Source organism: Grus americana, chromosome 2 (assembly GCF_028858705.1).
Source record: "Grus americana isolate bGruAme1 chromosome 2, bGruAme1.mat, whole genome shotgun sequence".
In the NCBI taxonomy this organism is placed as follows: domain Eukaryota; kingdom Metazoa; phylum Chordata; class Aves; order Gruiformes; family Gruidae; genus Grus; species Grus americana.
Window position 1 is genome coordinate 106137310 of NC_072853.1, and position 25270 is coordinate 106162579.

The following is a 25270-nucleotide window of genomic DNA, read 5'->3' on the forward strand; positions in this document are numbered from 1 at the left end:
GACAAAATTTTGTATGATTAGACTCAGTATTAAATTTAAAGAACAAACACTTAAATGTATGCATATTAAATCATAAAACTAGGAATATAACTAAGAACTCCCTTACTGTGTTTATGGCAGGGTATAATTGTAATTGGCCTGCAAGTGCAGCTGCTGGCTCAAAGCTGCAGGTTTCTTTAAGCTGAGAATTACAGCCCGTCGTGGTTTAGCCCCAGCTGACAGCTAAGCACCATGCAGCCCCTTGCTCCCTGCCCCTCTGCATTGTGTCTCTCTGTCCCCGCCCCTGCAGTGGGACAGAGGAGAGAATCGGAAGAGTGAAAGTAAAAAAACTTGAGATAAAAACAGTTTAATAGGACAAACATAAACAAGAAAATAATATATGCAAAACAAGTGATGAACAGCACAACTTCTTATCACCCGAAGTCGATGCTACGCGTGACCCCCATCTGCCCAGAGACTCTCTGTCTCTTCTTAATGGCATAATGATGTGTGCCTGGGTGGAAAATGATAATCTCATCTCAGGGCTCACAAATCTTTCTGGACAGCTGGGGGCCTTGCACAGCACTGACTTCTGTGTGATGGCATTTGTCTTCCCAAGTAACTGTTACGCATGATAGATACCTGCTTTCCTGGAGATGGCTGAATGCCTGCCTGCCAATGGGAAGTGGGGAATGAATTCCTTGTTTTGCTTTGCTTGCACTTTTGTCAGAAAGTGGTGTGGGGGGAGCACATGCATATACCTTTTTCATAAAAAAAAGAATTGTGAATAACAACATCTGAGTTCTGTAAGGAAGATATTTCTGAAAGTGACATTAAGTGCTGCTTATTACTAGTCTGTGGGAACATCACTTGAAAAGATGGTAATGCATTCTTATTAACATGATGTATTATCTCCATATAGAAAAATGGGAGGGGAAAAAATTCTTAACAATATTTTTGTGTCTTAGAAACTGTCCAAATCCACCACAAGGTCAGGAAGTGTGATGGCAAAATGCTACCTTGGTATTCTTCACTAGAAAGTGCTGGAAAGCAAAATTCTGTAACAGCCACGCAACTTGAAGTGAGTACTGAGCCTTTTGCAGGTGACTGTGTTGACAACAGGACTACTGAAGAATGTCTTCACGGTGGTGAGGATAAAACTGTAGATATGATAATACAGACAGATTCAGACTTCTCTGATCAGGAGCAAAAGGGCCCAGGTGGAAATGTGATGGATATATTGAATTGGGCCAGGCCTCTCCCTGCTCTACTTTCTCCTGTACAGCTTTCACCACTTACTACACAGGTGAGTTTCAGGATGTGTCTGACTTGGCATTAATTTGGTCGGATAATTACTACAAAAATAATTATTTTATTTTCCTGGGCTTTTTTTTTCTTTTTTAGTATCAGTATTAGTTACTCAGGCACTGAAAGGGTCTCTGTGTGAGTGTTTAGATCCATATGGATACTTTTTTACCTTCTAGCATACTGCCTGTGGAAGGGGGCAAAACATATTTTTCGGAAGTATTTTTAAAACAAAGTCACTCGCGTCTCAACTGCTGTCATAATTTTTTTTCCCAATGTTGCAGACTTACAGTCCCAACTCTTGTTTGGTATAAGCATGGTTTTTGTAGCAAAATTCCACAGCTTGAAAGTCAAGGGGAACCTACTCAAATGTTTTGTGGTAATCTTAGAATGCAAGTAGGTAGGTAAAGAATCTCTGACTTTTCACAGAGGTACTTTTTATTTATTGTGACCAGTGATAGAGAAGAGTGTAATTCCGTTGATCAGCCTTAAATCTCTCAAAACCACTGCATGTCATGGCCACTGGTGTATTTGTTTAGAGAAATCTATCTTAAAACTGATACCAGGCTTTGGAATATTAACTTTGTATTTTTCATTAAAGGATATATTGTTTGGAGAAGTCACAGGTTCAAGTGATGAAGAAGTTGATTGCAGTGCTTCTGCAGTGGAGGATATTTTACAAGAAGACCAAGTTCGGCCTCAGAGTTGTAATGTATTCAGCCTCAATGAGGAGTGTAACAGACAGAGCAAATCATGTGAGGATGGTCTTGATTCAGAAACCTCATGTAACGTGAGTTGGAATGAAAAAAATGTTCATATAGGTCCAAAGATGTCAAGCAAGGAGGAGAGAGATACTGAAACAAAGAAAGCTGAAGCTGCTACTTTAATTACTAACGTGGAAACTAACGAAGATTGGTTGGAGGAGAATTCTGAGAATATAGAAACTGAGAAGAGAGAATTAACTGAAGCAACAGCACATGAATTGGAAGCCTTCGAAGAACAGAAAGGAAATAGTGAGGTTATGCACAGTGAAGAGGGAGGTTCTTTAGCTGATTTTATGTTACACAGTTTCAAGCTTCAGAATCAGATGGAAAAATGTAGTGAGATAGAGCAAACAGAGGAGAATGTAACCTTAATCAGAACTGTTGATTATGAGGGTACACAGGAAAAGCATGGTGAATTAACGAAAGTAGAAAGAGATGGATTATCAGGAGAGAGAGGAGCTCCCAGGGCAGTATCTGTTCCCCAAAATGTTACTCATTTGCCACCTGAGCAATGCATTGTGCTTCAAAGTGAAGATTCTGAGGAGAAATCTGATGTGTTGATACAGAATGAAGTGGTTGAAAATGAATCAAAAAATGTAATCAAACTAACTAATATGGCAAGTGATGTAGGGGAAAACATAAAACCACTGATAATTGAAGAGGAAATAACAGCTGTAATACAGATGAAAGGACTCTGTGCAGAGGCAAATAATGAGAGCGAGCTCTCCGAAAATGTATTTTCTGATTTCAGTGGTCCAAAATCTGTCTGTGAAGTGGAGTATCCTAAAGACCTAATGATACGGCATGATGGGGAGGGAATAATTATGGAGACTGAGGCAGACACTGAGGTCTCTGCATACTCTCAGTGCTCTGAAATAAAACATGAAAGTGAAGAGATACTGGAGAAACAATGTGTGCAAACAATAAAAGATGAAGTGGACAGAGAACGCGAGCCAGAGACTGCTAAAGTCTCTAGACATTACTTACCTGTGTCTGCTGTTGAAGGAAACAGAAATTCTTTGTCTATGGATGACATAGACAAAAATGTAGGTATGGAGGGGACTGCTTTGCCAGCCTTTACAAAAGATGATGAACAGCTCAAATTTGAAGACATGAATATAACCAGACCTGAGACTATTGAACTAGCCATGAAATTTAAGGGAGAAAATGTTCTAGAAATAGGTGAATCTTCAGAACTATTCCATAGTGCAGAAAATGGAAAATTAGTAGATATAAAGGAGGGGAGATATTTAAAAGGCAAACCACACTGGGAAGAAAATAGTAGTAATTCATTGCAAGGGAAGTCAGACTTTGAAAGTATACTTGTACTACCAAAGATGGCATTCATTATTGACACAGAAAGCAGTGTAGCTAAGTGTGAATCCTCTATGTTAGATTTTACAGAAATAAAAGGTGAAATAGAACAACCTGAAGACCTGTGTAGTACATTAGAACGTCGGTTGTCCAAAATTCAAAACGTTAGAGTGTTTGAATCTCAAGAGACTGAGTTCAAAGTTAATCCAGAAGATTTCAGAGAGGAAAGCAGTGAGCTGTTAGAAAGAGTGGACACCATTGACTCTGTCTTGGTAGAAAGTAATCTTACTTCTGAGGCACAGTTTGCAAATCCTCTGAATCAGTTCTTCGTAACTGAAAATATTAAACGTGATGAAATAAAAGAGGAATTAAATAAACAAAGCGAGGAATTGGTGACTGAGACTTCTTCCAGTTTATTTAACTGGGAAGAGAATGCTGTGAAGAAAAACAAAATTTCAGAGGTTGTTTGCCAGCCTACTTCAGAAATAGATTTTAATAGTGGCTTGGCTTTTTCTACGCAAGGGGACTTAGGGATGGGTTGTATAAATACTGAAGAAACAGATTCTCCTGTGCGAGTGGGAATTGGCTTGAAATCCACAATGCCTCTTGATCTAAATTTCAGTCTTCAGAAGGTTGTCAGTTTTGTTGAAACTAATTTCACAGAAAAGGCTGCTTTTTCCTGTACATGGGAAAACAAAGATAAAAATTGTGTTACCGGTAGTGCATTTAACTGTTCTTCAGAAAGCTTGGAAGAGGGTGCTGAGATTCTATCTGCTGAAAAATGCAACATGTGCAAAGAACTGGACTGCCCTGAGAGAGAATACATACACAAAAATGAAGCGAAAATTCCAGATGGGAAGGAGCAGCCAGTAGATAAAGAACCTCAGGCATCTGTTAAATCACAGGTCCTGGTTGCAAACTCTTATAAGAATACTTTTCTTCTCCAAAAGTTTGATTGTCAAGAATCAGGATGCAAGACTTCTAAGTGGGAGGTTAGGAAAGATCCTTCTAGACCTGGTTCACTAACAGCCAGGGGAGAAAATAAAGAATTGAATAGTTTTGAGGCATCTGAGGAAAATGCCATAAAAAGGTCTAAAATTGATTTTAATATGCCAGAGCAAAGCAATGAATCTGAAGAGAAAGACTGTTCTATACAAAAAGTTAGATATGTGAAATGTTCTGAATGTGTTCCCATGTTCAGAAAAAACCTGAGAGCTTCCAGGAGAGTTGCAACGGGTGCTCTGGAAACTGATGCGATTGTTGATGTTGATTACCAAGTTTGTGAACTTCATTCAACAATGCACCCAGGAAACACTTTGACAGTTAGTCATCTAAAAGCAGACACTATGGTGGATGTGGATACACACAAGGAAACAAACACCTCTCCAGATACTGCAAATGAGCTGTCAAGTGTGGTTGGGGATGGCTATCCTGAAGACTTAGCCTGTTGGAAAAGAGACTGTGTATTAGTAACCTCTGAAAATACTGAGGGTGCTAATGTATGCATGGTAGATTCTAACAGAGCTGGATGCATCAATGACAGAGAGGAAAGTCTGTTAAAAACTGGGACATCAAAAGAAAGCCCTGTGATGCCAGATGCTTCAAAAAATAGAATACCACTGTGCCAGATGTTAACCAGATTCTCAGAAACTTGCAGACTGGCTGTAAAAAACAGTAAATTAAATACAAGAATGTTAGCACTTGGCAATTGCTTAGAAGAAAATGATTCTGAAAAACTTGAGTCAAATGCAGAGCAAAGTCTACTACATGGTGTTGGTATGGGGGTCTCAGTGTTTGAAGAATATAATCATACTCAAACTTGCACTGCTTGCAACATAGGAGAAAACACTGATGTTATCCTAGATGGTAGCAGTAAAAAAAATATGTTTGTCAAGTATCTTCCAAATCCAGCCCTATCTGACGTAGAGTGCAATTGTCAGACAGTTAGGCAGGCTTCTGAGCCACAAAAACCAGTATTTGAGAAGCTGTGTATGTTGGAATCAGAGTCTTGTGTGGATGTTGCTCTCGAAAAGAGCAATAAATTGAAGTGCAAAGAGCAAGAACCATCTGAAATCTTGACTTTTTCAACCAAGACAGCCGCCCAAGTAATGCGTGCCAAGCTATCAAAGAGGCTATTTCGAGGTAAAAGAAAAACAAAGACTCTCAAAGTTCAACTAACTCATCCAGTTCTTGCAAAAGCTGATACTTCTATGTCAACAAAATGCTCATCTGAGACTATAAATAAAATTAGGCAAGAGATGGGTCCTCCTCTTCCGCCCCTGCTACTGCCTTTGATTGCTACTCCTCCAAAAGCTGCATGTACCATGTCCCCAGTAATGTCTTCTACTGGTCAATCCTCTTTGCTTTCCCCTCTTGACGACCTCATATCCCCACTACATGAAACTCCTGTTCTTCCTTTCGTGTCTCCAGTAACACATACTCCAACAGTAAAATCTGCTCTTTTATTTTCTCCTCCCTCACCCTCAGAAATGTCAGTAGGTAGAAGGATTCACTCCTCACCTTTGAAATTTTGTACTTCCATTCCAAAGCATGCACTTCCTGTCCCAGGAAGATTTCCATTGTTTGTAGCTGATAGCGCTGCTCCAGGTGCTCCTCAGGAGAACTCTGTGAAAATACTGGACACTATGTATCCAGAGCTGTCTGCAAGGGCAAGGACACTAAACATTCTGAAAGGCAATATTCAGCTTCACCGATGTGCTTTTTCAGACAGCCAAAGTTTGCCAGGACCTGTGGCTCAAATAGGTGGGCTCAAAGCAATTGCATCGACATCAACTGCTTTTGTTAAAACTGGGAGCAATTTGAAATCTGATAGTAGCAAAGATCAAGACAAAAATGTGCAAAATCAGCAATTGTTTTCAAGCTCATCAAATCATCTTGAAAAACGGATACTATTGCCAATATCTATACCAAGAAGTGCAAAGAGACTGAGGTTGGACAGTGAACCACCAAAGCTGGAGCCCAATGGTACTGCTGGTATCGGAAATACTAAAAATACAATCTCAGAAATGCAGGAGGCTTTCCATGACAAAAGCTGTGAAATCAGTGATTCAGCACACAGTTCCAGTTTAGAGGCATCAGTAGCAGTAAGGGTTATTGGTCCTCGCTGCCAGAAAATTTCTTCGGCATTGAAGAAAATTGCTGAATCCTGTTTTGACTTATTACCGGTTATTAAAGGTCACGTGTATGTTGGCAATATCTCAAAGATTCCAATAATGAGAGATGAAGAGAAAGAAGTCGTCTATGAATTTGGTATAAAAAACAAGGTAAGTAGCATAATTTTTAGTTTTGTGTTTTAATAATGACTGCTGTGCAGATGAAAAGAGTATAAGTATGTAGTGTTTGAATTCTGAATTGTTCAGGCAATCTGCAGAGCCAAAGTGTAGTCCTGAAAGGTTATCAGACGTCTAAACTTGTATAACTTAAGGAAATACAGAACTTCACAAGAAATTACTGCTCAGTGGTGTCCAAGATGCAAAATTGCATTTCTAAATACATTTGCTTTCCTGATGTATGCATAAAACGCTTTATTTTTGCCGCATTTTTTGTAGTGGATAGCATTAACAATTGTAGAAGGAGTTCCTCTAAAAGTGTGAGGTTTAATTACCTTTTTTATTTTTTCAATTAAATAAAATAAACTGCATTGTATATACAATAGTGACATACCCTTTCATTCCATGTTTACCTTTATTATGCTACATCAGGTTGTTCAAATGAATTTTATTGGAAAAATCTTTCATTAGTTTGTTTCTCAGAACTTGTTCAGCATCAGTGTTGAAAAAAAATCACTTTAATTGCCGTCTTTCTCATAGATAATTTGTAGTCTGCAGCAGAGCAATTCACCAACTGATACATGGCACCATTTTGCCCTGTTTCACTTCTTGAACATAGTTAAGGTCTCCACAGAAGTTGCTACCAAGTTCTCGAGTCATCTTTGTTAGGAGTTGCCAAATCTGGTAACTTCATAGAAGCAAGGCTGTGGCAGCTTTATGTTTCTAGGTCCAGCCAATGCAACGCCAAGTATGTACGCCTAATAGGCACACATGCACGCAATATATGCCTAATCTTCTTCCCTTGTCTGGCTGATCAGGGTGAAACCTGGTAGTGTAAAATACATACATATATATACAGATAGTGTGGATCCCTCCAGTAGCTAACATTAGACACTCAGTATATCCAGTAGGTGGTTCCTGTTCTTCCCACTTGTCTCATGCACTGACAGATCTACAGACACAGAAGCGCACACACATCCCTGCGGTAACTGGTCCAGACCTATGGCCTTACCTGCATCTGACCCCCAGACCCCTGGTCTTTCAGGTAGCTGTCTTGGACCTTCTGATTCCTCACAAAGCCAATACTTAGATTCCCTGGTGTCCGCAGGTACCCAGTCTAAATGTGTGGCCTCTCCAGCACCTCACTCCAAAACCTCTCATTCTACTTCCCACTTTTAGCCCTCCCACTAAACATCCTGTAGCAAGTCTCGCACAATCCCAATATTCTCCTTCCTTGCATCTCATATTGAGTCCCTTGTTACTGTAGACAGTAACACCTGCTCCCCACCTCCTGCAGTGCGTAAAAGTGATCTGGGGAGAGAGTCTGCTGTTGACTAGTAAGTTGTGCGCTGGACAATTGGCTGTTTGTCCTCCTGTAACAGCTCTGGGAGTAGCCAAGTCAGGGTGCTCCATTTGCTATGATTAGGTTATTGGGGTTCCTCTACCTGTCATTATTGCTTTCTCTGCTTTTTGTTTAAGGAATATAGTTTTTAATCACATGGCTAAACAATTTATACTTAAAGAATAGTAGTCCCGTTCTGCATCTGTTTAAGGCATGTTTATTCTGGGAAGTTGCTCCTTACTCTTTTTTCTTTCACTGGTTGCCTCTGATTTACCTTTTTGCATTTTTATACGTATGTAAACAGTATTCTTGCAAATAAGATAATAGTTCTTTTTACTTGTAATACTACTATAATGTTATCAAATATTCTCAAGTATATAATAGCCTAACAATTTTTCTGTGCCTTATAGCATTTAGCAGACTCCTTGCTGCATGTTATTCTCAATAAACTCAAGGCTCAGAAGAATGCTAGAAATTACAATTTCAATCAGGCTTTATGTCGAGTCTATACAGGAATTTGTCGACAGTTGGGAGATTTGGAAAGAGCCCGCCTTTTCTGCTATAGCCTACTTAAAGAAGGTATAGTATGGCTTAGTGGTCTTGTATCTTAAATATGCTGTGTGACTTTGCTGTAGTGTTCCAGAATGATTATGTTAGTAAAAACAAACAAACAAAAATCCTGTGAAAGGGACATTTTCCTTAGAACTTTTTTCTATAGTGCAGAAGTATAGACTGTTCTAGAAGGAATTTCCCTTCTCACAGTTCCCCCACATCACCAGTTCGGTGATGACCTAGAGTCTTAGTGGTCTACTTATTTTTCCAAAGAAATACTTTATTTAGGATCCTCTGTGCTTTCATTTTTGCCCCACCATCTCCAAAGTGATAATGTGATTACAGGGAATTTTGTACCTTTTACTTATTAGTATTTTCTTATTTTAACTAAAAAAACACTGATTCATAAAGCCAGTGAGTTAAAAACATGTATTGGCTTAAAATAGCGTCAGGAGTTGGATAATACCTTGATCAAAACCAGTGCCTTTCTACAACACATCCTCCTTAAAGTTTTATTACTTCCCATTATCCAAAGTCTCACTTGGTTGAGAAGTTTTCTCATTTTGGTTCCTTTCCTCTTCCTGCCTTCCTTTAGTTCCTGGTAACAAAGGTAATACATACATACTATCACTGTACTAAATTAAGAGTCTGTCTTAGTTCTGGAAGGACTTCACTTACTTTGAAAATATTGAGCCATCCAGGGCTCAAAACAGTATACTGGTATCTGTGTTTCAAATTAAAACAAAATAAAATTTGAGAGCACTGAGGAGCAAAACGCTACAACTTTTGATTTCTTCAGTTAGTGATTATCTTCCCTATAATATTCTGGTCCTTTTTTTTAAATCTTTTTATGGATTCTGATTTTATTTTGTTCTTAACTATCTTTTTCTGTTGGGTTGTGGGATATTTTTGTTTGGGGTTTTTGCTTGGATTCTTTTTGGAATTCCTGTTTTCTATTCTATTTTTCTGTCCTTCGTGCAGCCTATCATAACTCTCCTTTCACTTTTTTCATGTTAATAGTTTTAATACTGCACCATGTCAGAAACTATTACTTGTCACATATCTTCTCTTAGTCTAAATTAACAATTAAGACTTTTGTTTCATAGTATGTTGCTACTTTGTCTTTTTGTGGGCTCTTGCAAATATTAAACATTCCCTTTTTTTCTTTTTCTGGGTAAGATCCAAACTTCAGTAGCTAAGTGCAGATTTTTATTGAATGATTTTCTCTTTTGTACTTTGAATTGGATAAATTTCTGTTGTGGTTGTTCTGTGGTTTTATTGTTAAGTTTTGAGTATGAACAGCTGTAAACACATCTTAAGGTTGGAGGGGTTTTAATTTGTTTATTTTGATTTGATTACAGTGCATGCATTTTAGGGTTTTCTCTTTCATGTAGTTTCACATATTAATTCCTATAAGAATTATGGCAACAACAAGTGTGAGCTATGTGCCAGCTACACAATTGCCAAATTGACTATAAACAGTCAGTACTACCTCATTAGACCTGCATCATCTGTTCTCTTGACTTCTTGTCCATCCTTTTTTGTTCTGTTCTCTTTTCAGGTATTCTGCCTTAAAAGACTATAAATTAAATGTTACTTTTCTTTGGTTATTTTTCCTTTTACCCTTCTTCTGTTCCCCTCCTTTTTTCTTTTTTTCCTTTCTTCTTTTGACGCCCCTTTAACTGTTACTCATCACTGAGTGAGTCTTTTAAGTGTTCCAAGTTCATGGGCAGGCAATTCAAGTGGCAGCATGTAGATAATTCTAGTTCAGCAACAGTCCTTGTTCTGACAGAACAAAGTTCATCCTTATGTGATGAAGGGCTTCACAGTAGGGAAGGTCTATCCAAGACACTGGATGTAACTCTGTAAATTCTTTATGCTCAGTGAATCCATTAAAGCTTCTCGATTTGATGTATTTTCATATGCTCTGTAGTTCTCAAGATCTTTCTAAAAATGTAGAAGTTATGCTGAAGTGAAGATGGAAGACACATTTAGCTTTTCAGTTTTCATTGTTTTTTGTAGCTTTTTATAGTGACAGTAGTGTTTCAGGCATCATTTCATGCATGAAAGTAATGTGTACTTCTTGCTTATTCCAATGTACTTTTTATTACTTGCAGTCTACACACTAATGTTTTATCTTAATATTTTGCCTAGAAGATCTCTGTTTTGGTGTTCAGAAAGGTCTATTAGCTTCCCTTTGATGGCCTGGAACTCTGTCCTCTCTTACTCGTATAGTTCTGGATACATAGTTGTCAGATACTTGCTCTGAATTAATTTAATGAATGATGTTTCTTCAGTTATATCAGTAGCACACTTTTTTGTGTCTACAGTAATACAAATTTTGACATGCATCATTCGTATACGCTCGCTTACAATTTGTATAATGTATAATTTCCCTGATGGAGTTTGGGAAAATTGCTGAGTGGTATCAGATTTCATATTTGAATTGTATGAAAGTTCTTTGCAAAGGTTTTTGGGATTTGGTGGGGTTTTTTCATGTGGATTTCATAGGTGTATGGGTGCAAGGTGTTACCAAGTACTGTGGATTTGTACTGAAACCTGATTTTCACATTATTACACATCTCAGGATTATTTTTTTCTTTTGGACTAGCTCTAGTTTGATCCAGTGATCAGAGCGCTCATTTGACTGGACTGTATTAGGTAGGCTTCTGGAGTGCATCTTCCAGTTCAATTTCATCGTAAAAATATCCAGTTTCAATGCTCCAGGACCACTCTTAGTGAACTAAAGCGCAGTAAGAAGGATGAAGGGAGATTAACCTTGAAATGCAAAAGAAAAGGTCCTCTTGCACTGTCATTACACAGCGAAATCCAGTGAAGCCTTTTTTCCCCTTAAAAAAAAGACTGAACTTAAAATAGGGAGGGTGGCTTAGGGAGGGATTTATTTTTTCCTTGAGGTTTTTTTTTCTTTCTTAATCTCAGGACTGAGATGTGCTAGTATGACTCCCCTTCCCTGGGCTGCAGTTGTTATGTGACTTCTGTGCCTTCTTTCCTAGTTATCTTGCTGAAGTGTACTAGCTTTTAATGCCTGAGTATATTTTTTTGTTGTTTTTAAATGTTAAAAACTTACTTTTGTTCTCTTTTTTTCTTTAGACTTCCCAGACTCAGAAAAATTGATTTTATTTGTCACAAATGTATGGTCTGACATATTTGTCTTCCAAGGTGCAATTAACAAAGCTATGCAATTAGTAGTCAGGCAGAGTGCAAGCAATGAGATACTGGCCTGTTTGAGCACCTATCTCAACTGGGACCAGGTAACATCTGCTTTCATTGTCAGTATCAGCTTTTGTCTGCATTGGTTGCTTTGCTGGCTGAATCAAATCAAGCAGCTTGCTTCTGATGAAGATTGTGAAGATACCCTGTGAATTGCCCATGGAATCTGTACAATTGCACAACTAATGCTGCTTCAGGTCTTTTTCCTGTGGTTGTCTAGACCCTAATAGAACACAACTCCTTTCTTGTTTTCCCTATTAAATACTAATCCCTTTATTAAACATTAAAAGTAAACATTGTTTTTAAACTTTGACTAGAGTGTTCTTGGACTAGGGAATTCTGTCCCTCTATGGAACTGTGACTTTGAGGTGGTTTTTTATATTTTGTTTTGTTGGGGTTTTTTAATATGTTTTGAGCTTGTCTGTCTTTCATACTTCTCTGTGTAATAGGTTATTATTTATCACAGTTAATTTCAAGATGAGCCTGTCTCTTTTTATTCGTGATCTTTCTGTGAGGTAGACTGTAAATACCCATTTATCACCAAAAAAAATCAGCCAATTAATTTCATAAGCAGTTGGCATGATCAGTACAAAGCTGCAGTGATGATGGAAGAAGGATGACCAGTGTTAAGGACCTAAGGACTTTTGAGATTTTAATTCAAGTCTTTAGGCACTTCAGTGAGTTACTTATTTTCTGTCAGTTTTCAGCAGGCACGTATTGCCATCCTGAAAGGGATGTTGCAAAGAAGGAAAAATTGGGACACACTTGATATCAGTAGGAGCAAATTTACATCATGCAGATGGAAAGTCAGAGGTACTTCACTTCTGGAGGAGTTTGTGTAACAGACTTGTGTGTTTGCTTGAAGGCTAGGGCCCTGGTAGTTTTGAAAACCCCGTATTAATGCCAGGCTTGCTTAGTGGACATGCTATAGTTCTGTAAATATCAAGTGAACAAAATCATCGTGATTTGTACCTCACCTATTCCCTATCCTAACATGCTCCTCCACAACTGCCTTGGGGACTGCAGCTAGGCTTACTGCTGTCAGCATAGCTTTTAGGTGTTGTACCCACTGGAAAAAGTGTGATTATTTTTTTTTTTAGATCTGAAACCATCCCAGAATTTAATATGGTACCACTGGAATTACAGCCCCTATAAACCTCCAGATTTACTGCACATTTAAAGCAGAGTGTGTTAAGACGGCATGGATTTGTATATGTTTCTTTTTTTATTAAATCACAGTTGTGATGTAGCATTAAGCTCTGGTATTCAGAGTTATGCTGTACTGCAATCCATGTTTAGCAAAAAATTTGTGTTCTCCATTCCATTAGGGTACAGCTTTCAATCTCGTGCCAATAGAGATGTACATAAGTATGTCTTAGTCAATATTCCTGGAAATAGTAATTCTATGCACTCACACTACCTACTTTCTTTATGGATCTCTATGAAATAGGAGAGCAGCTGCAGCTGGGGACAAGGACCTTAGGAATTTCTATATTGATGATAGCAGATGATGTCATCCTATGTGTACAATTTTTTTTTACTTAGGTGGAAATACAGGGACATATTTCAAGTGGATTGTGGTCAACAATCTAAGTATAATTTCATGAGGAGGTTATTCTACTTAAGAAAGTAAAGCTCATGTAGAGTGGGTGCTTAGTTCTTCGTCAAAGTATTCCATTTTAGTGACTGGCACCACTGCAGAACTTGCCGATTATGTAAGATTTGTACCGAGAAGATACGCTGAGCACCCACTGTGTTTGTGATAAGCCTAGAATTTTTTCTTAATACTTCAGATATTCAAAAGGTGTTTGTTTTTAAATTTCCTTGCTTGCCCTAGCTATTTAATTAGCAGAATTGTTTCACATGACATGTTTTTACACAGTTATTACCACCTCGACTATTGAAAGTACTTGCTTGGAAATGAGCCCCTAATGAACAATAAACAATAACAAATTTCAGCATCAGAAAATCATTTTTAAAAAGCCCAACAACTTAGAAAGTGAGCAGGATTAGTCTAATCTTGCAGTGGAAAACACTCTTCCGACCTTAAAGCTTCATTGAGAGAAACAAAAATCCTGAAATTGTAGGAGGAGAGAAAAGGGTATGTGTAGGGTTTATGAGTTTTGTTGGCTTTTTTCCCCCAAACTCTCCTTTTAGTAAACTCATCAAGAAAAATACTGAGTACTTGAAGATTTTAGTTTATATACTCTTTTTGTTTGTGTTAAGTCAAACCCATAGTTGAATTTATGGTGTAAGATGCTGTGGACAGAATCAAATATATGTAAAGAGTTTGGTTCTGGGTTGGTAACTTTTCATGCATTAAGATAATCACCTTCTAAAATTCCAGAGTTCCTCTTTAGATGCTGGTATTATGGTCTCAAACCTGCTTTTAGAAATGCAGTCGTGTTCAAAAGTAGAATTTCAACTGAGTGAGCAATACGGAGAAGATCTGAGTGAAGATGCTTGGCAGTACGTATTTGCTGTTGATCTACTCTGCTCTCACCTAAAGTGGGATTGGACACATGACAATGTTATAAGGTATTGTGGCAAGCAGTTCTTTCAAATGTTTTCCTGTTTGGGTTTTTTTTGTGGTTTGTTTTGGTGTTGTGAGGTTTTTTCCAAATTTGAGACATTATGACTTAGCTTTTAACATGATAAAACATTGCATAGATACTTAGAAATGAGGGCACTTTAACCTGATGAGACCTAGACTACTGTATTTGTGTGCCTTATTTTAAGATAGAATGAGATATCAATGAGGAAATACAGGGGTTTATGGTACTGGTCTAAGAAATTACCCTCTTTGAACCGTTCTAATAAAGAATTGCTTTTAAAGGAGCTCTATGTGGACATTTGTGAAAGATTTTGAGATGCATTGTTTGTCAACAAAGCAGAATGATTGTCTAAACTTAATTGTTGAATTTCCCTCTCCCCTATGACTAGAAAATGAGGGTGGAACATTTGATGTGTAAATAGCACTCCTTCGGTGCTAAAAGTGAAACGTAACCATGCTCATTAGTGTACTATCCTGATTTCAGTCTAATTTTAATTCTGAAATAATTATAGTACTTAGATTCAATGTCTTACATTTTTTGAACCCCATAATCCAGTGCATGGACTGCTCCCATACTTAACTTGGTTTGAAAGACTTCATTTTGATACCTATACTGATCTGACAGCCCATATTTTCTATGTAGAGGTTATATAACCTAGTAGAATCTCAAAAAATATGTCATTTCTTTAACTATGACATAATGTAATAATTGAGTATAAAGTAAATGCAAATAACTTAGTCGTCATCAAGTCTTTCATACAAGTTCCATGCTTTCAGATAGTAAAGAAGTTATTTTTAGTGATTAGCTTCAGTGAAAGGTATGTCATTTTAACTAACGCCATACAGAGTTGATTGTCTGTGTGGAGTTGTGGTGATAATAGATAACTAGGTCTATTAGCATCATTTTAAGGAGGAAAAAAGTCTTCTCTCGGGTCATTTCAGGTTTCAAAACAAGCATCAGATCCTACTTGTAACATGCAAACTGAATTTTCAGTCATGTAAGAAGCTTGCATAACATCTCAGCATGACATTTGAAAGCAATGTGATTACATATACATCTGTGAAGTCAGTGGAGTAAGTTCTTGACTTTAGATAGAGATGCAGAAAGTTGCAGGGAAATGAATGGAAGATGGACAGGAATACTACTCTGAACAGGAATGATTCCTCCAGAAAGTTAGCTTTGATTGTTTGGGTTTAAAACCTTCTTTACATTACTCATTAGTGGATTCTTGGAATATTATGAGCCACCGTAGAAGGTGAATTAAAGATGCAAGTGGAGCTGTGGAAATATATGGTAAACAGAAGAACCATTTGCATTCATTGTTGTATAAATATTGTACCACCCCTTCATGCAGTATCAGATTTTCAAATTCATTTGTCTTTCACAGCAAAGTACTTTGGCCTTCTATGGATAAATGGGTAAAGAAGAGAAAGGGACATGAAACTGCTCAATCCATTCCTGATAGTGTTATAGCATTGACACTGAGGCTAATTGGTAAGTAAGCTAAATTCTTGGTTGAACTTCTGCTTTGTGAAGTATGTCCTTTGAGAGTGTCAGCCTGCCTGGAAAGTGAATTGAAGTATTTTTGCATTTTTTTGGATCTTGATTTTTTTTTTCTCACTTTCTGCAAAAAATTTTCACCTTAAAAGCCAAACTTTTACAATCCTATGCAGATATTTTCTGTTTGTCAGCCTCTGTAAAGCATGTACTTAAATTTTGAGAGATGTTACTCTGATTTCACAATAACAAATACTAATATGTTTTATGTATTTAAAATGAATCATCTGTAACTACATATAGCTTTATAGCAAAGTGTATACAAAGTGTAAACAAGGTTTTATATGCAACATAGTACTGCTTCCTGCAATTTTAAGTTAGATTCATTTATTTGGGATCTAGATGGCATTCAAGGTAAATACATAAACTTTGGGTTTCAATAGATATTTTCAGTATGTAGGCTCTATAATATTTTTGTTAAACAGAAATTGCATTATTTGAGAGCTTTACACTTACAAATTATAAACCCGTGGGAGGTTGGATCAATGTGATGAAAAATGCCTTGTGGTCATTAGTCACAAAAGAAATAAAATAGGACAACTGTTGTTCCCAAGACAACATGGTAACAAGAATGACTAATTTTTGTACTTGAAATTTGCATTTTCTGTTGATACTCCAACAGACTATCAGCAGTCTAAAAATTAGGAAGGTGACTGTCTAAATATCAGATACATAGTAACATTTTTTTCTTTCAGGTCGATTGGGCCAAATAGGTTTGAAGGAAGGATATCTTGCTGCAGTGAAGAATATTAGTTCTGTAATTGGACTGTTTGTACAGCATGCAAAAGAGGAAGGTAATGTTTATTTAGATGAACTTTAGTGTAACATCTGCAATGTGTTTTGCCACTGTAAACAGAACACACACAAATTGAGACAAACATGCCAAAACAGCCTGCTTGTGCAGTTTTATGTTAGCATGTAACACTAGTTTTCAGTTTGAGTCCCTTTCTCTTCCGAAGCTAACAATGAAGCATGGGTATTGCCTTCTGTTTTGAGACAGAGTACAACTCTGAGATAGTTTCAGCCACCTTGGAATTACATTGCTTCATGTAACAGCATATCAGCTGCCTCAGGGAACTTAAAGGGTGATCTTAACTTGAGCAGTAATAGCTAATTTGTTACCTGAGCAGCTCATGACGAAGCTTGATACTAGCAAGATTGTTGTATTGGGAGAGGGTTGCAAGACAGTCCAAATTCCTGACTGAGAAAATGCAAGGCAATTAGGGCAGAAGAGGTCTATATTGCTAAGTTATTCTGGATGTTAAGTACATTTTGCAGTAAAGCATTGGTTGATGTTAGGGAGCTGTTTTGAACCATTTGTATAGCTTCTCTTCCTTGCAATCTCAAGTTCTTCCAAGTAAGTGGTGTATGTCTCTGTTTCAGACTCTGTGTAAACTTGACTGTTTTCATAAAAGTCTGATAGCCCTTAACTAGAGTAAAATCATGAGATGCTCAAATCTTTTATGCCCTTTGAATACTGAAAACCTGGTGAATTCAGGAAACTGGAAAGTGCTAGTATAAAATGAGATGTTATGGAATTTCTGTGCAGGTTGTCATCTTGCTACTTTCTGGTTTTAGGCATCCCAATTGTTGAACTAATAGTTTCTTTAGATTCCAATTCTTGAACTAATAGTTTCTTTAGATTCATGTTTCCCCAAAACATTATTGCATATCAAAGTTTCTATAAGCTGATCTGTGTTAACTTTTTGCAGGTGTTCCCTGGGGTGTGCAGCTGGCAGCCATATATGCGCTGTGTGACTTGGGTTCAAGCAATCCAGAAGGTATTGTTGAGGCCATCCGTGCTTGGAGAGCAACAGTTTTTAACAACATCCCTTTTGCTGTCACAAGTGGCATAGCTGAAATCACTTCTTTGTGTAAAATGGAGCTAAACTAAAATCTGGGGAAGTGAACTGATCTAAAGGAAGAAGTGCCTTATTTTACTAAGCAGTAGTTGATTCCAGCTAAAAACAATACAAAGTGGTGTGTCCTCTTTTATTTATTTATTTTTAACAGAATGTCTGATCTCACAAAGCAAACTCAAGTATTTTATTTAACTTTGCTGTTTCAGGGAAGAGTTTTAAAAACATAAATTTAAAGACTTGCTTTTCCTAATAACTGATCAGTGATCTAAACCCAATGCATCTTTGACTCCTGAGATATTTCTGATTTGATGTCAATAAAAATCAGTAATAGTTTCCATTATTTTACTTCCATCAATTTGGAACATGGGCCTTTTGGCACAACAGAAGATTGAGCCTGGCTGAAAACCTGGCTCTATTATTTTGTACTATATTTATAAAGTAATCATTCAGAGAGCAGAACTTTGGCCAGATTCTGCTTTATTTTGCTTGAGTTGTCTCATAAGCTTAATTTAAAATACTTGTGTAAAACAGGTAGCAATTGACTTTTTGTGTAACAATCATGTATAGAGTAACAGAGATATTAAATCTCTGAACTTGTATATATGGTATATTCTGACAATGTGTCTCACATTTGATATTGTTCCACTTGGGGAATTTTGTTTATGTAAATAGAAAGTTTGTTCAAAAAAAGTTCATGTTTCTAATGATAGCTTCGCTACACCGTGTGTTTTTGTATCTTTCATAATAAAAGAAGCAAACACCATTGTGTTCTTGTTGGTCTCTTTAAATAACACAGAATGAACTGTAGTTTCTAGCTTATATAAATACTACTTTGGGAGGCAGGAGAAAATTACCTATGAGGTCATTTCAATGAATGAACTGTCCATGACACTGCAGTTCTGCCACTGGAAAAAAGGTATATTGCATCTCTCCAGAATTTTCTGGTGTGCCTTGGGGGCTGGGGAGGTAGTTTTAAAAATCCATTAAAAACTTCTGTTTTCACCCTCTGATTATAACCATATGAAGGACTGAGTTTTGCTAATGCAGATTCTCATTGTAGTGGGACCCACACTCTGCCAGAGCTTTGATGCAATGTCAGTCTTTTTTCCTTTTGATCATAAAGTCTTCTGAAGTCAGCTGTGAGCTTGGATAATCTTTAACTCAGAGTGAATCAGACAGCACACAGTTTATGTCCTTGCAGGCACATCTATGCTTTCAGGCTTGTCTTCAGTTAGTTCAGTATCTTTCAGTTGCAGCAAGCACTTTACAATTTCTTCTGGTTCTTGTAAATGTTTTTGGCACCTGAGGACCAAGCTGTTGAGGGGACCAAGAAACACAGCTTGTGAGTTGCTGCATGAGCTGCAGGCTCTCAGCTCTTGTTGACATACTGTCTTTCCTGGAGGTTCTGCTTTGCAGCATGTTGAGTTGCTCATTAAAGAAGTCATCCCCTTCAGCAGTTCTGCTTGATTAGGTGCTGCTGTCTTCAATAGACAAAATGCATGCTGCTTTTGGCATTGCCTGTTGTATTCATGCCTGTAGCATCGTACTTAAGTTTAATTTAGACACAAGCTTTAGCTTATTCTGCCTTGCCAGTTTGTTTTTACATCTACTTCAGATTAATTTCTTAAAACCTAAACCTACTGGCTGGTTTTGGTGTGAATGAAATTTTAGAAGAACCTCCCTTGTATCTTATGCCTCCTATTCTAGACTCCCTGATAAAGACACTTAAGTAAAATCAGTTTACTAATGTTTCTAAATATTCACTGGAAATGTAAAATTCTGGGTTGGAATAGCTGGTACTGACAGTTCAAAATATATAGCAAAATCATGTATTTAATAAAATGTAGATTGTATATTTTGTGTATTTACACAATTTATACAAAATATTGTATACATATTTTGTTTCTGATCAAATTGCTTTACACTCTATTGCTTCTCTATAGAAGCAAGTTCTTAGTTCACACATCCATTCTTCAGTTCTGCCACCAGAGTTTGTCTTTGCAGTAACTGCACCTGGCATGTTCTTTATGCTCTGTGTGTGACATAAGGGGTAAGACATGCTGAACCTTCAGTTCTTCTCATTTCCTCAGTGAATTGCAATACTTTGTCTGACTCCTTCTGATTATATTTTAATTTCAAAAGCATCTGTCTGTACCATGTGTGATAGTCAGGTTCCATCATATGACACTCATTCCAGACATATTTGTATTGTCACAGCTTAGAACAACGTGCTTGAGAAATTCCACTGCTCTTCTATATCACAGATGAAGCATAGTACCTTCCACGTTGTGGGGCTTCCTGCCAGAAGGATTAAGTCTTCAGATCCAGCAGGCTGGGTCTTTTTATCTGTGCCAGATCATCTTGCCTTGTCCTTGATATCTTTGAAAGCTAATAGCTTAAGAAAGGCTGAATGAGGAGTGCCTTGCAAGCCATCTAGCCTTCTTACCTGCTTTTTCTGGATTCCAACACGCTGCACTTCTGGAGGCCTTGGTCATTGCTACAGACTAATGCCTAGCTATTCAGGCTATCCTTCAGCACCAAGAAAATAACTGCTGACAACTGTTCCTTCCAGCCACACCTGATGCAAAACCTCAAGAGACTGATTTCTGCTAGCACTGGTGATGTGATGGCTTTGATTGCGTTAGTGTTGATTTTTTTCTTTGTTGCTGCCTTGGTCCTTAGCCGTTTTCCAGCTTTGTGCTAGTACTGTAGTCTGAGGCATTCAACTCTGTCTTCATTTCTGCTGCCAGTGCTGCTGGCACAATCAGCTCTGGTGCAAAGAGCTGGTGTTGATATGCATTCTCATTTTTGTGCCTCTTCAGAGCCTGACTACCAATGCAGTCTCTAAGATACCGAGAGCCCTCTGAGAGGTTCTTTAAAGTGAAACCATGCAGAGCAAAGTGTCCATTGATTTCAGTTGCAGATATAGCTGCTAGCATTCTGGACATCAAATTGACCTAAGTGAGTTTAACACAGCCAACTAGGTCAATGAAAAATGCCTAGTAGTATTGGTAATACCTGTGCACAACAGGCACTGCTACAGATGTCTCATGGAGGCTTTTGGTTTAGTTTAATGCCAGCCAGCAGTTAACCCCACACAGCCGCTCGCTTACTCCACCCTGGTGGGATAGGGGAGAGAATTGGAAGGGTAAAAGTGAGAAAACTTGTGGGTTGAAATAAAGACAGTTTAACAGGTAAAGCAAAAGCCATGTGCACAAGCAAAGCAAGACAAGGAATTCATTCACTTCCCATCGGCAGGCAGGTGTTCAGCCATCTCCAGGAAAGCAGGGCTCCATCGTGCTAATGGTTAGTTGGGAAGGCAAATGCAATCACTCTGAACATCCCCCTGTCCTCCTTCTTCCCCTAGCTTTTAGTGCTGACCATGACATCATATGGTATGGAATATCCCTTTGGTCAGTTGGAGTCAGCTGTCCTGACTGTGTCCCCTCCCAAGTTCTTGTGCACCCCCAGCCATCCCGCTGGTGGAGTGGTGTGAGAAGCAGAAAAGTCCTTGACTCTATGTAAGCACTGCTCCGCAGTAACGAAAACATCCCTGTGTTATCAACACTGTTTTCAGCACAAATCCAAAACATAGCCCTATACTAGCTACTATGAAAAAAATTAACCCTATCCCAGCCAAAACAGCACAGCTTCCAATAAGGATCTGTAGAAAGGAACTTGTGTCATGTTGAAGCTCTATGATGGCTGGGACACTGGGCATTTTGGTGATTGTGAGGGCTATGGGAATTTTATGTATAGCCTTTACTTATCCTTGCATTAAAATGAGGACAGACTATCTGGAGTGGAAGAAGGACAAAAGTAATGAAAGGTTGACAATAGAAGTATTGATAATAAATCTGGTGAAGAAAATGAATGGGAAATAGATCAAATAAAAGAAAAGAAGAAAGGAGCAATGTGAGAAAAGGAACCCAGATGTTTCAATGCAAAAACATTCCATCCCAAAAATCTTCACAGCAAACAGAAAATCCTATTGCCTTTAGAATTTTTATAAAACACTGACATTTGAAGTATATGAAATTTGCAGGGTAAATATCAGAGCGTTCAAAGATGAAAAAATCTACATCTATACTAATTTGGAAACAAAATAAAATTAAAAAAAAAAAAACAACACCCACCCCACAAAGCTATTTACATGAAAAATCTTCTGTTCTGCTAATATGACTGTATGAATATTTTTTTCATGTGCCAGAATGAATGTGAGCCTGATTTTAATTCTTCTGTTACTCTCTACTGTCCAATCAAACTGCATCTGAATAACCAAAATCAGAATCATTAATACCTGAAGGTATTTGCTTCTGTTAAATACTAATCACTCATATAAAAATAATGGTTGTACCTCCCACACACAGTGTCAAATTTACAGTATTTAAAGAGCTGTAAATTGTTGATGTCCAAAATAGGTGAAGAAAGTATAGTGATTTCCACCATATGAAAAACTTTATCTGTATAATTCTCATTAATCAGAAATTGCATAAGTAAATTTCTCACCCAGGTATGTGGTGAAATATACCCAAATACTAAAATCCTATTTTGTGTAAAATATTTAGTCCATTAAAACAAGGATTTTCAGATTTCTATCATCATTTGCAGATTTTTGCTTTCTTGTGTTCTCACACAAACATTGACCATGTGGCCTGTCCCAAACTATGTGTATCAGAGAATGTTCAAGTTTTCACTTCATCCATGCCTTCTCATATTCCTAAACTAAGACATGAAAAGCCACCTCAACTGCTAAGAAATTAATGTCAGCAATTTAGGGTCCTTTGAGCTAGCCATCAAAATTGATCTCAGGTTAAAATATACAGCTCTAGTGCTTTTCTCCGCCCAAATATAGGAGACAGTAAACATGCAATTGTTTATTTAACAATTCTGTACTATAGGCTTCTGACTTCATAGCTGTATTATCAGGTATTTGAAAAATCCCTGACAGACACGTATTTACTCCAGGAAAAGAAACCTGTCATAAATAATTGGGGAGCAGTTTAACTTTATGTCTGTTTATGTATAGATGAACAGGATGCTGAAATAAGTTATTCTAGGAAAAATTATTTTTATTTCTTTTACTTGTATAACTGCCTTTATATTAAAAATTCTTGTCTGAGTGTCTGTATCCTAGCATGCTCTATTGGCAGGAGTATTCCACTGTACACTCAGTCTTACAGTCATCCCTTGCTGGAACACTAATTTTGGACATATATACCTTTTTTTAAACTATATTTCTCCAAAAAAAACCCAGCATCTTTGAGCTATGCTACCTCTTTTTGTTGGCCTGTTATATCATAAGGGTATTTTCTGGGATGATTCTACCTGTCTAGGTATAGTAGCAAATCTTTTCAGGTGCGAATTAGTTCTTGATTTGTCTTCATAAAAGAGAAAGGTTTGGACTCTAGATTGTTTAAAATTAAGCTCTAATTATTTTATCAAACCCTCTAAAACTGTATTGTCTTTCCTAGCTTCTGCTTTCATCTGCCTGTTTTGAACAACAAGGATTGTTGAAACAGGCACTTTAAAAAAGCCAAAGCAGTTACAAATTTTCCAGATTGAAATTACTAATGAAATTACATGCTCTACCCTCAGTTTTAACTGATGAAATTTTACATCTGAATGGAAACCAATTAGAGAACCTGAAGATTTGTTTTCAAGGACCTGAAATTAGGTGGTTAAATCAATTTGGAATGGCTCCCTACAGCTTCACATTCTTCCCATTCTACCTAACTTTTCTCTTCATGAAAAGTCAGAGAACCTTGTTTAACTGTTTAAGGTTTTATAGAACTATGAAATGTTAATGCTTTTGGGTGTTCTGAGCCCATCTATTGTTCTCAATGCAACTCACTTTATGAAATTATTTTTGCATTTTTTTTTTAAATTTAATTTTAAAAAGCCATTCTGGAGCTTAATGAAGCAAATAAGTACTTAATGGGAGTTAGAAAATAAGGGACATGATACACAAATGGACTGGTTTTTTATTATTTTGAATTTTAGTTCTTAGATTGCTCAAATTCCTTGAGCTGCCACATCACTCTGGAGATGTCTAAATTTTTGCTGCTGGAAATGGCCTGGGCTTTCTAAATAAACCCTGCATTTTGTTGGCATACTTTGGCTTGGATCGAATGAATTCTGACATGGTTTAAGCATCAAGTAGGAGACAGCTCGGTACCATGAGCCCGGCTCCAGAGACCTGTTGATGATGGTGGATTCCCTATTGATTGCACAGGCAATAACCTGTTTGTTTTGGTTTTCTCTTTTTTAAAATCTCAGCATGCTAGGGACAAATGTATAGTGTTCATTTAGAGCTCTTCTGAGATTTTGTAATTGCTTGCTGCTTCACTGGTAGTGCGATATTAGTAAGCAGCTTCACAACACTGCTGGAATATTGGCCCAACAGCAAATCTCTGCTTGAAGACAAGATCCCTACATATGTTCATAAAATTCTGAGTCTCTTTGGATGTCCATATACCCCTTCTTTATAACAAACATGAGCTCAAATATGGAGATACATGCCTCTTAGGCTATCAGCCCAGCTGTAGATCTGGCATATTATTTTCTGATTTGGTAGGTTTTCTCTGCAAGATGGTAGGATTTCCCGTGAGAGGTTTTATGTGATTCACTGGATATTAAAATCCAAAAGTAAAGCAGCATGTAGGCAGCATATAGACAAGGTCTATGAATTGAAAAATGAATGGGAATGACTTAGCCAGGAAGGTACAAAGAGGAGCACACACTGCCTCCCTGAGGATTCTGAAGATTAATGTTATTTTAATAAGATGCACACAACTTGTTTTAGGTAAAATTATTTTATTTAACCCAAAACAGTTTCTTGTGATTGTCCATATATTCAAAACTACTTCAATTTCAGTTTTGTGTAGAAGATGATAGAAAATAAGGCTTGAAGTTCTCTTACTTCATCAATAAGAAACTGCAGGTTGTGTTTTATTCTTAATTTCTTCTTCACTTATTATGTTTTTCCATATTTAAATTACTATTTTTTTTATTATTATTTGTGATACATCACAATGGATCCATTAACCATATAATAAAAAAATATTTAAAGACTGTATTTGGAATCTGAGCATTGGTTTGTGGCCTGTGTAGGCTCATGTTGTACTTAATTTCTTGCTCAAAGCACCGCTTAGGTGTTTTCACCAGTAACTTTGAAACAAAGTGTATGAGAAAGGTGTGTTTCATTCAGTGTCCAATTTCAAATTGGAAACACTGATTAACCTTAACATCTAGATAAAAACAGTGGTCAGTATCAACTCATTTGTGTAAAAAATACTGAAGTTTTCCATAACAGCCAAAAAAAAATCTTAAAGCTATCTTACCACCTCCTCAATCCAGTGATATAGAGATGTTCAGAGATGAGCTTCAGCAGACTGGGATCAGATCTTACAGACTTTTCAAGCCAAACGATTGCCTGGTTATGGGAGCTGCAGGGGGAATGCCTGGTAAATTAAAGCTCTCTGTTATCCTTTCTGTTACACTCAAATTCTTCTTCATC

General features: G+C 37.3%; 1 protein-coding gene across 13 annotated transcripts in view; it reads left to right on the forward strand.

Moving 5' to 3' along the window:
* The window catches only part of ICE1 (interactor of little elongation complex ELL subunit 1), a 37170-nt gene extending 18656 nt beyond the window's left edge, over positions 1–18514 (forward strand). For 7 of the 13 annotated variants that reach the window (XM_054818523.1, XM_054818519.1, XM_054818521.1 and 4 more), the window contains 8 exons: positions 948–1285; positions 1886–6646; positions 8405–8573; positions 11658–11818; positions 14125–14315; positions 15720–15826; positions 16585–16683; positions 17602–18514. In XM_054818523.1, the coding sequence (XP_054674498.1) occupies positions 948–1285; positions 1886–6646; positions 8405–8573; positions 11658–11818; positions 14125–14315; positions 15720–15826; positions 16585–16683; positions 17602–17783 (6008 nt within the window). In that variant the 3' untranslated portion in view covers positions 17784–18514. Of the gene's footprint in view, positions 1–947; positions 1286–1885; positions 6647–7602; positions 8574–11657; positions 11819–14124; positions 14316–15719; positions 15827–16584; positions 16684–17601 lie in introns of those variants that run through there. The other 6 variants (XR_008576110.1, XM_054818525.1, XR_008576111.1 and 3 more) reach the window with 6 other exon arrangements.
* The last annotated feature ends 6756 nt before the right edge of the window (positions 18515–25270 follow it).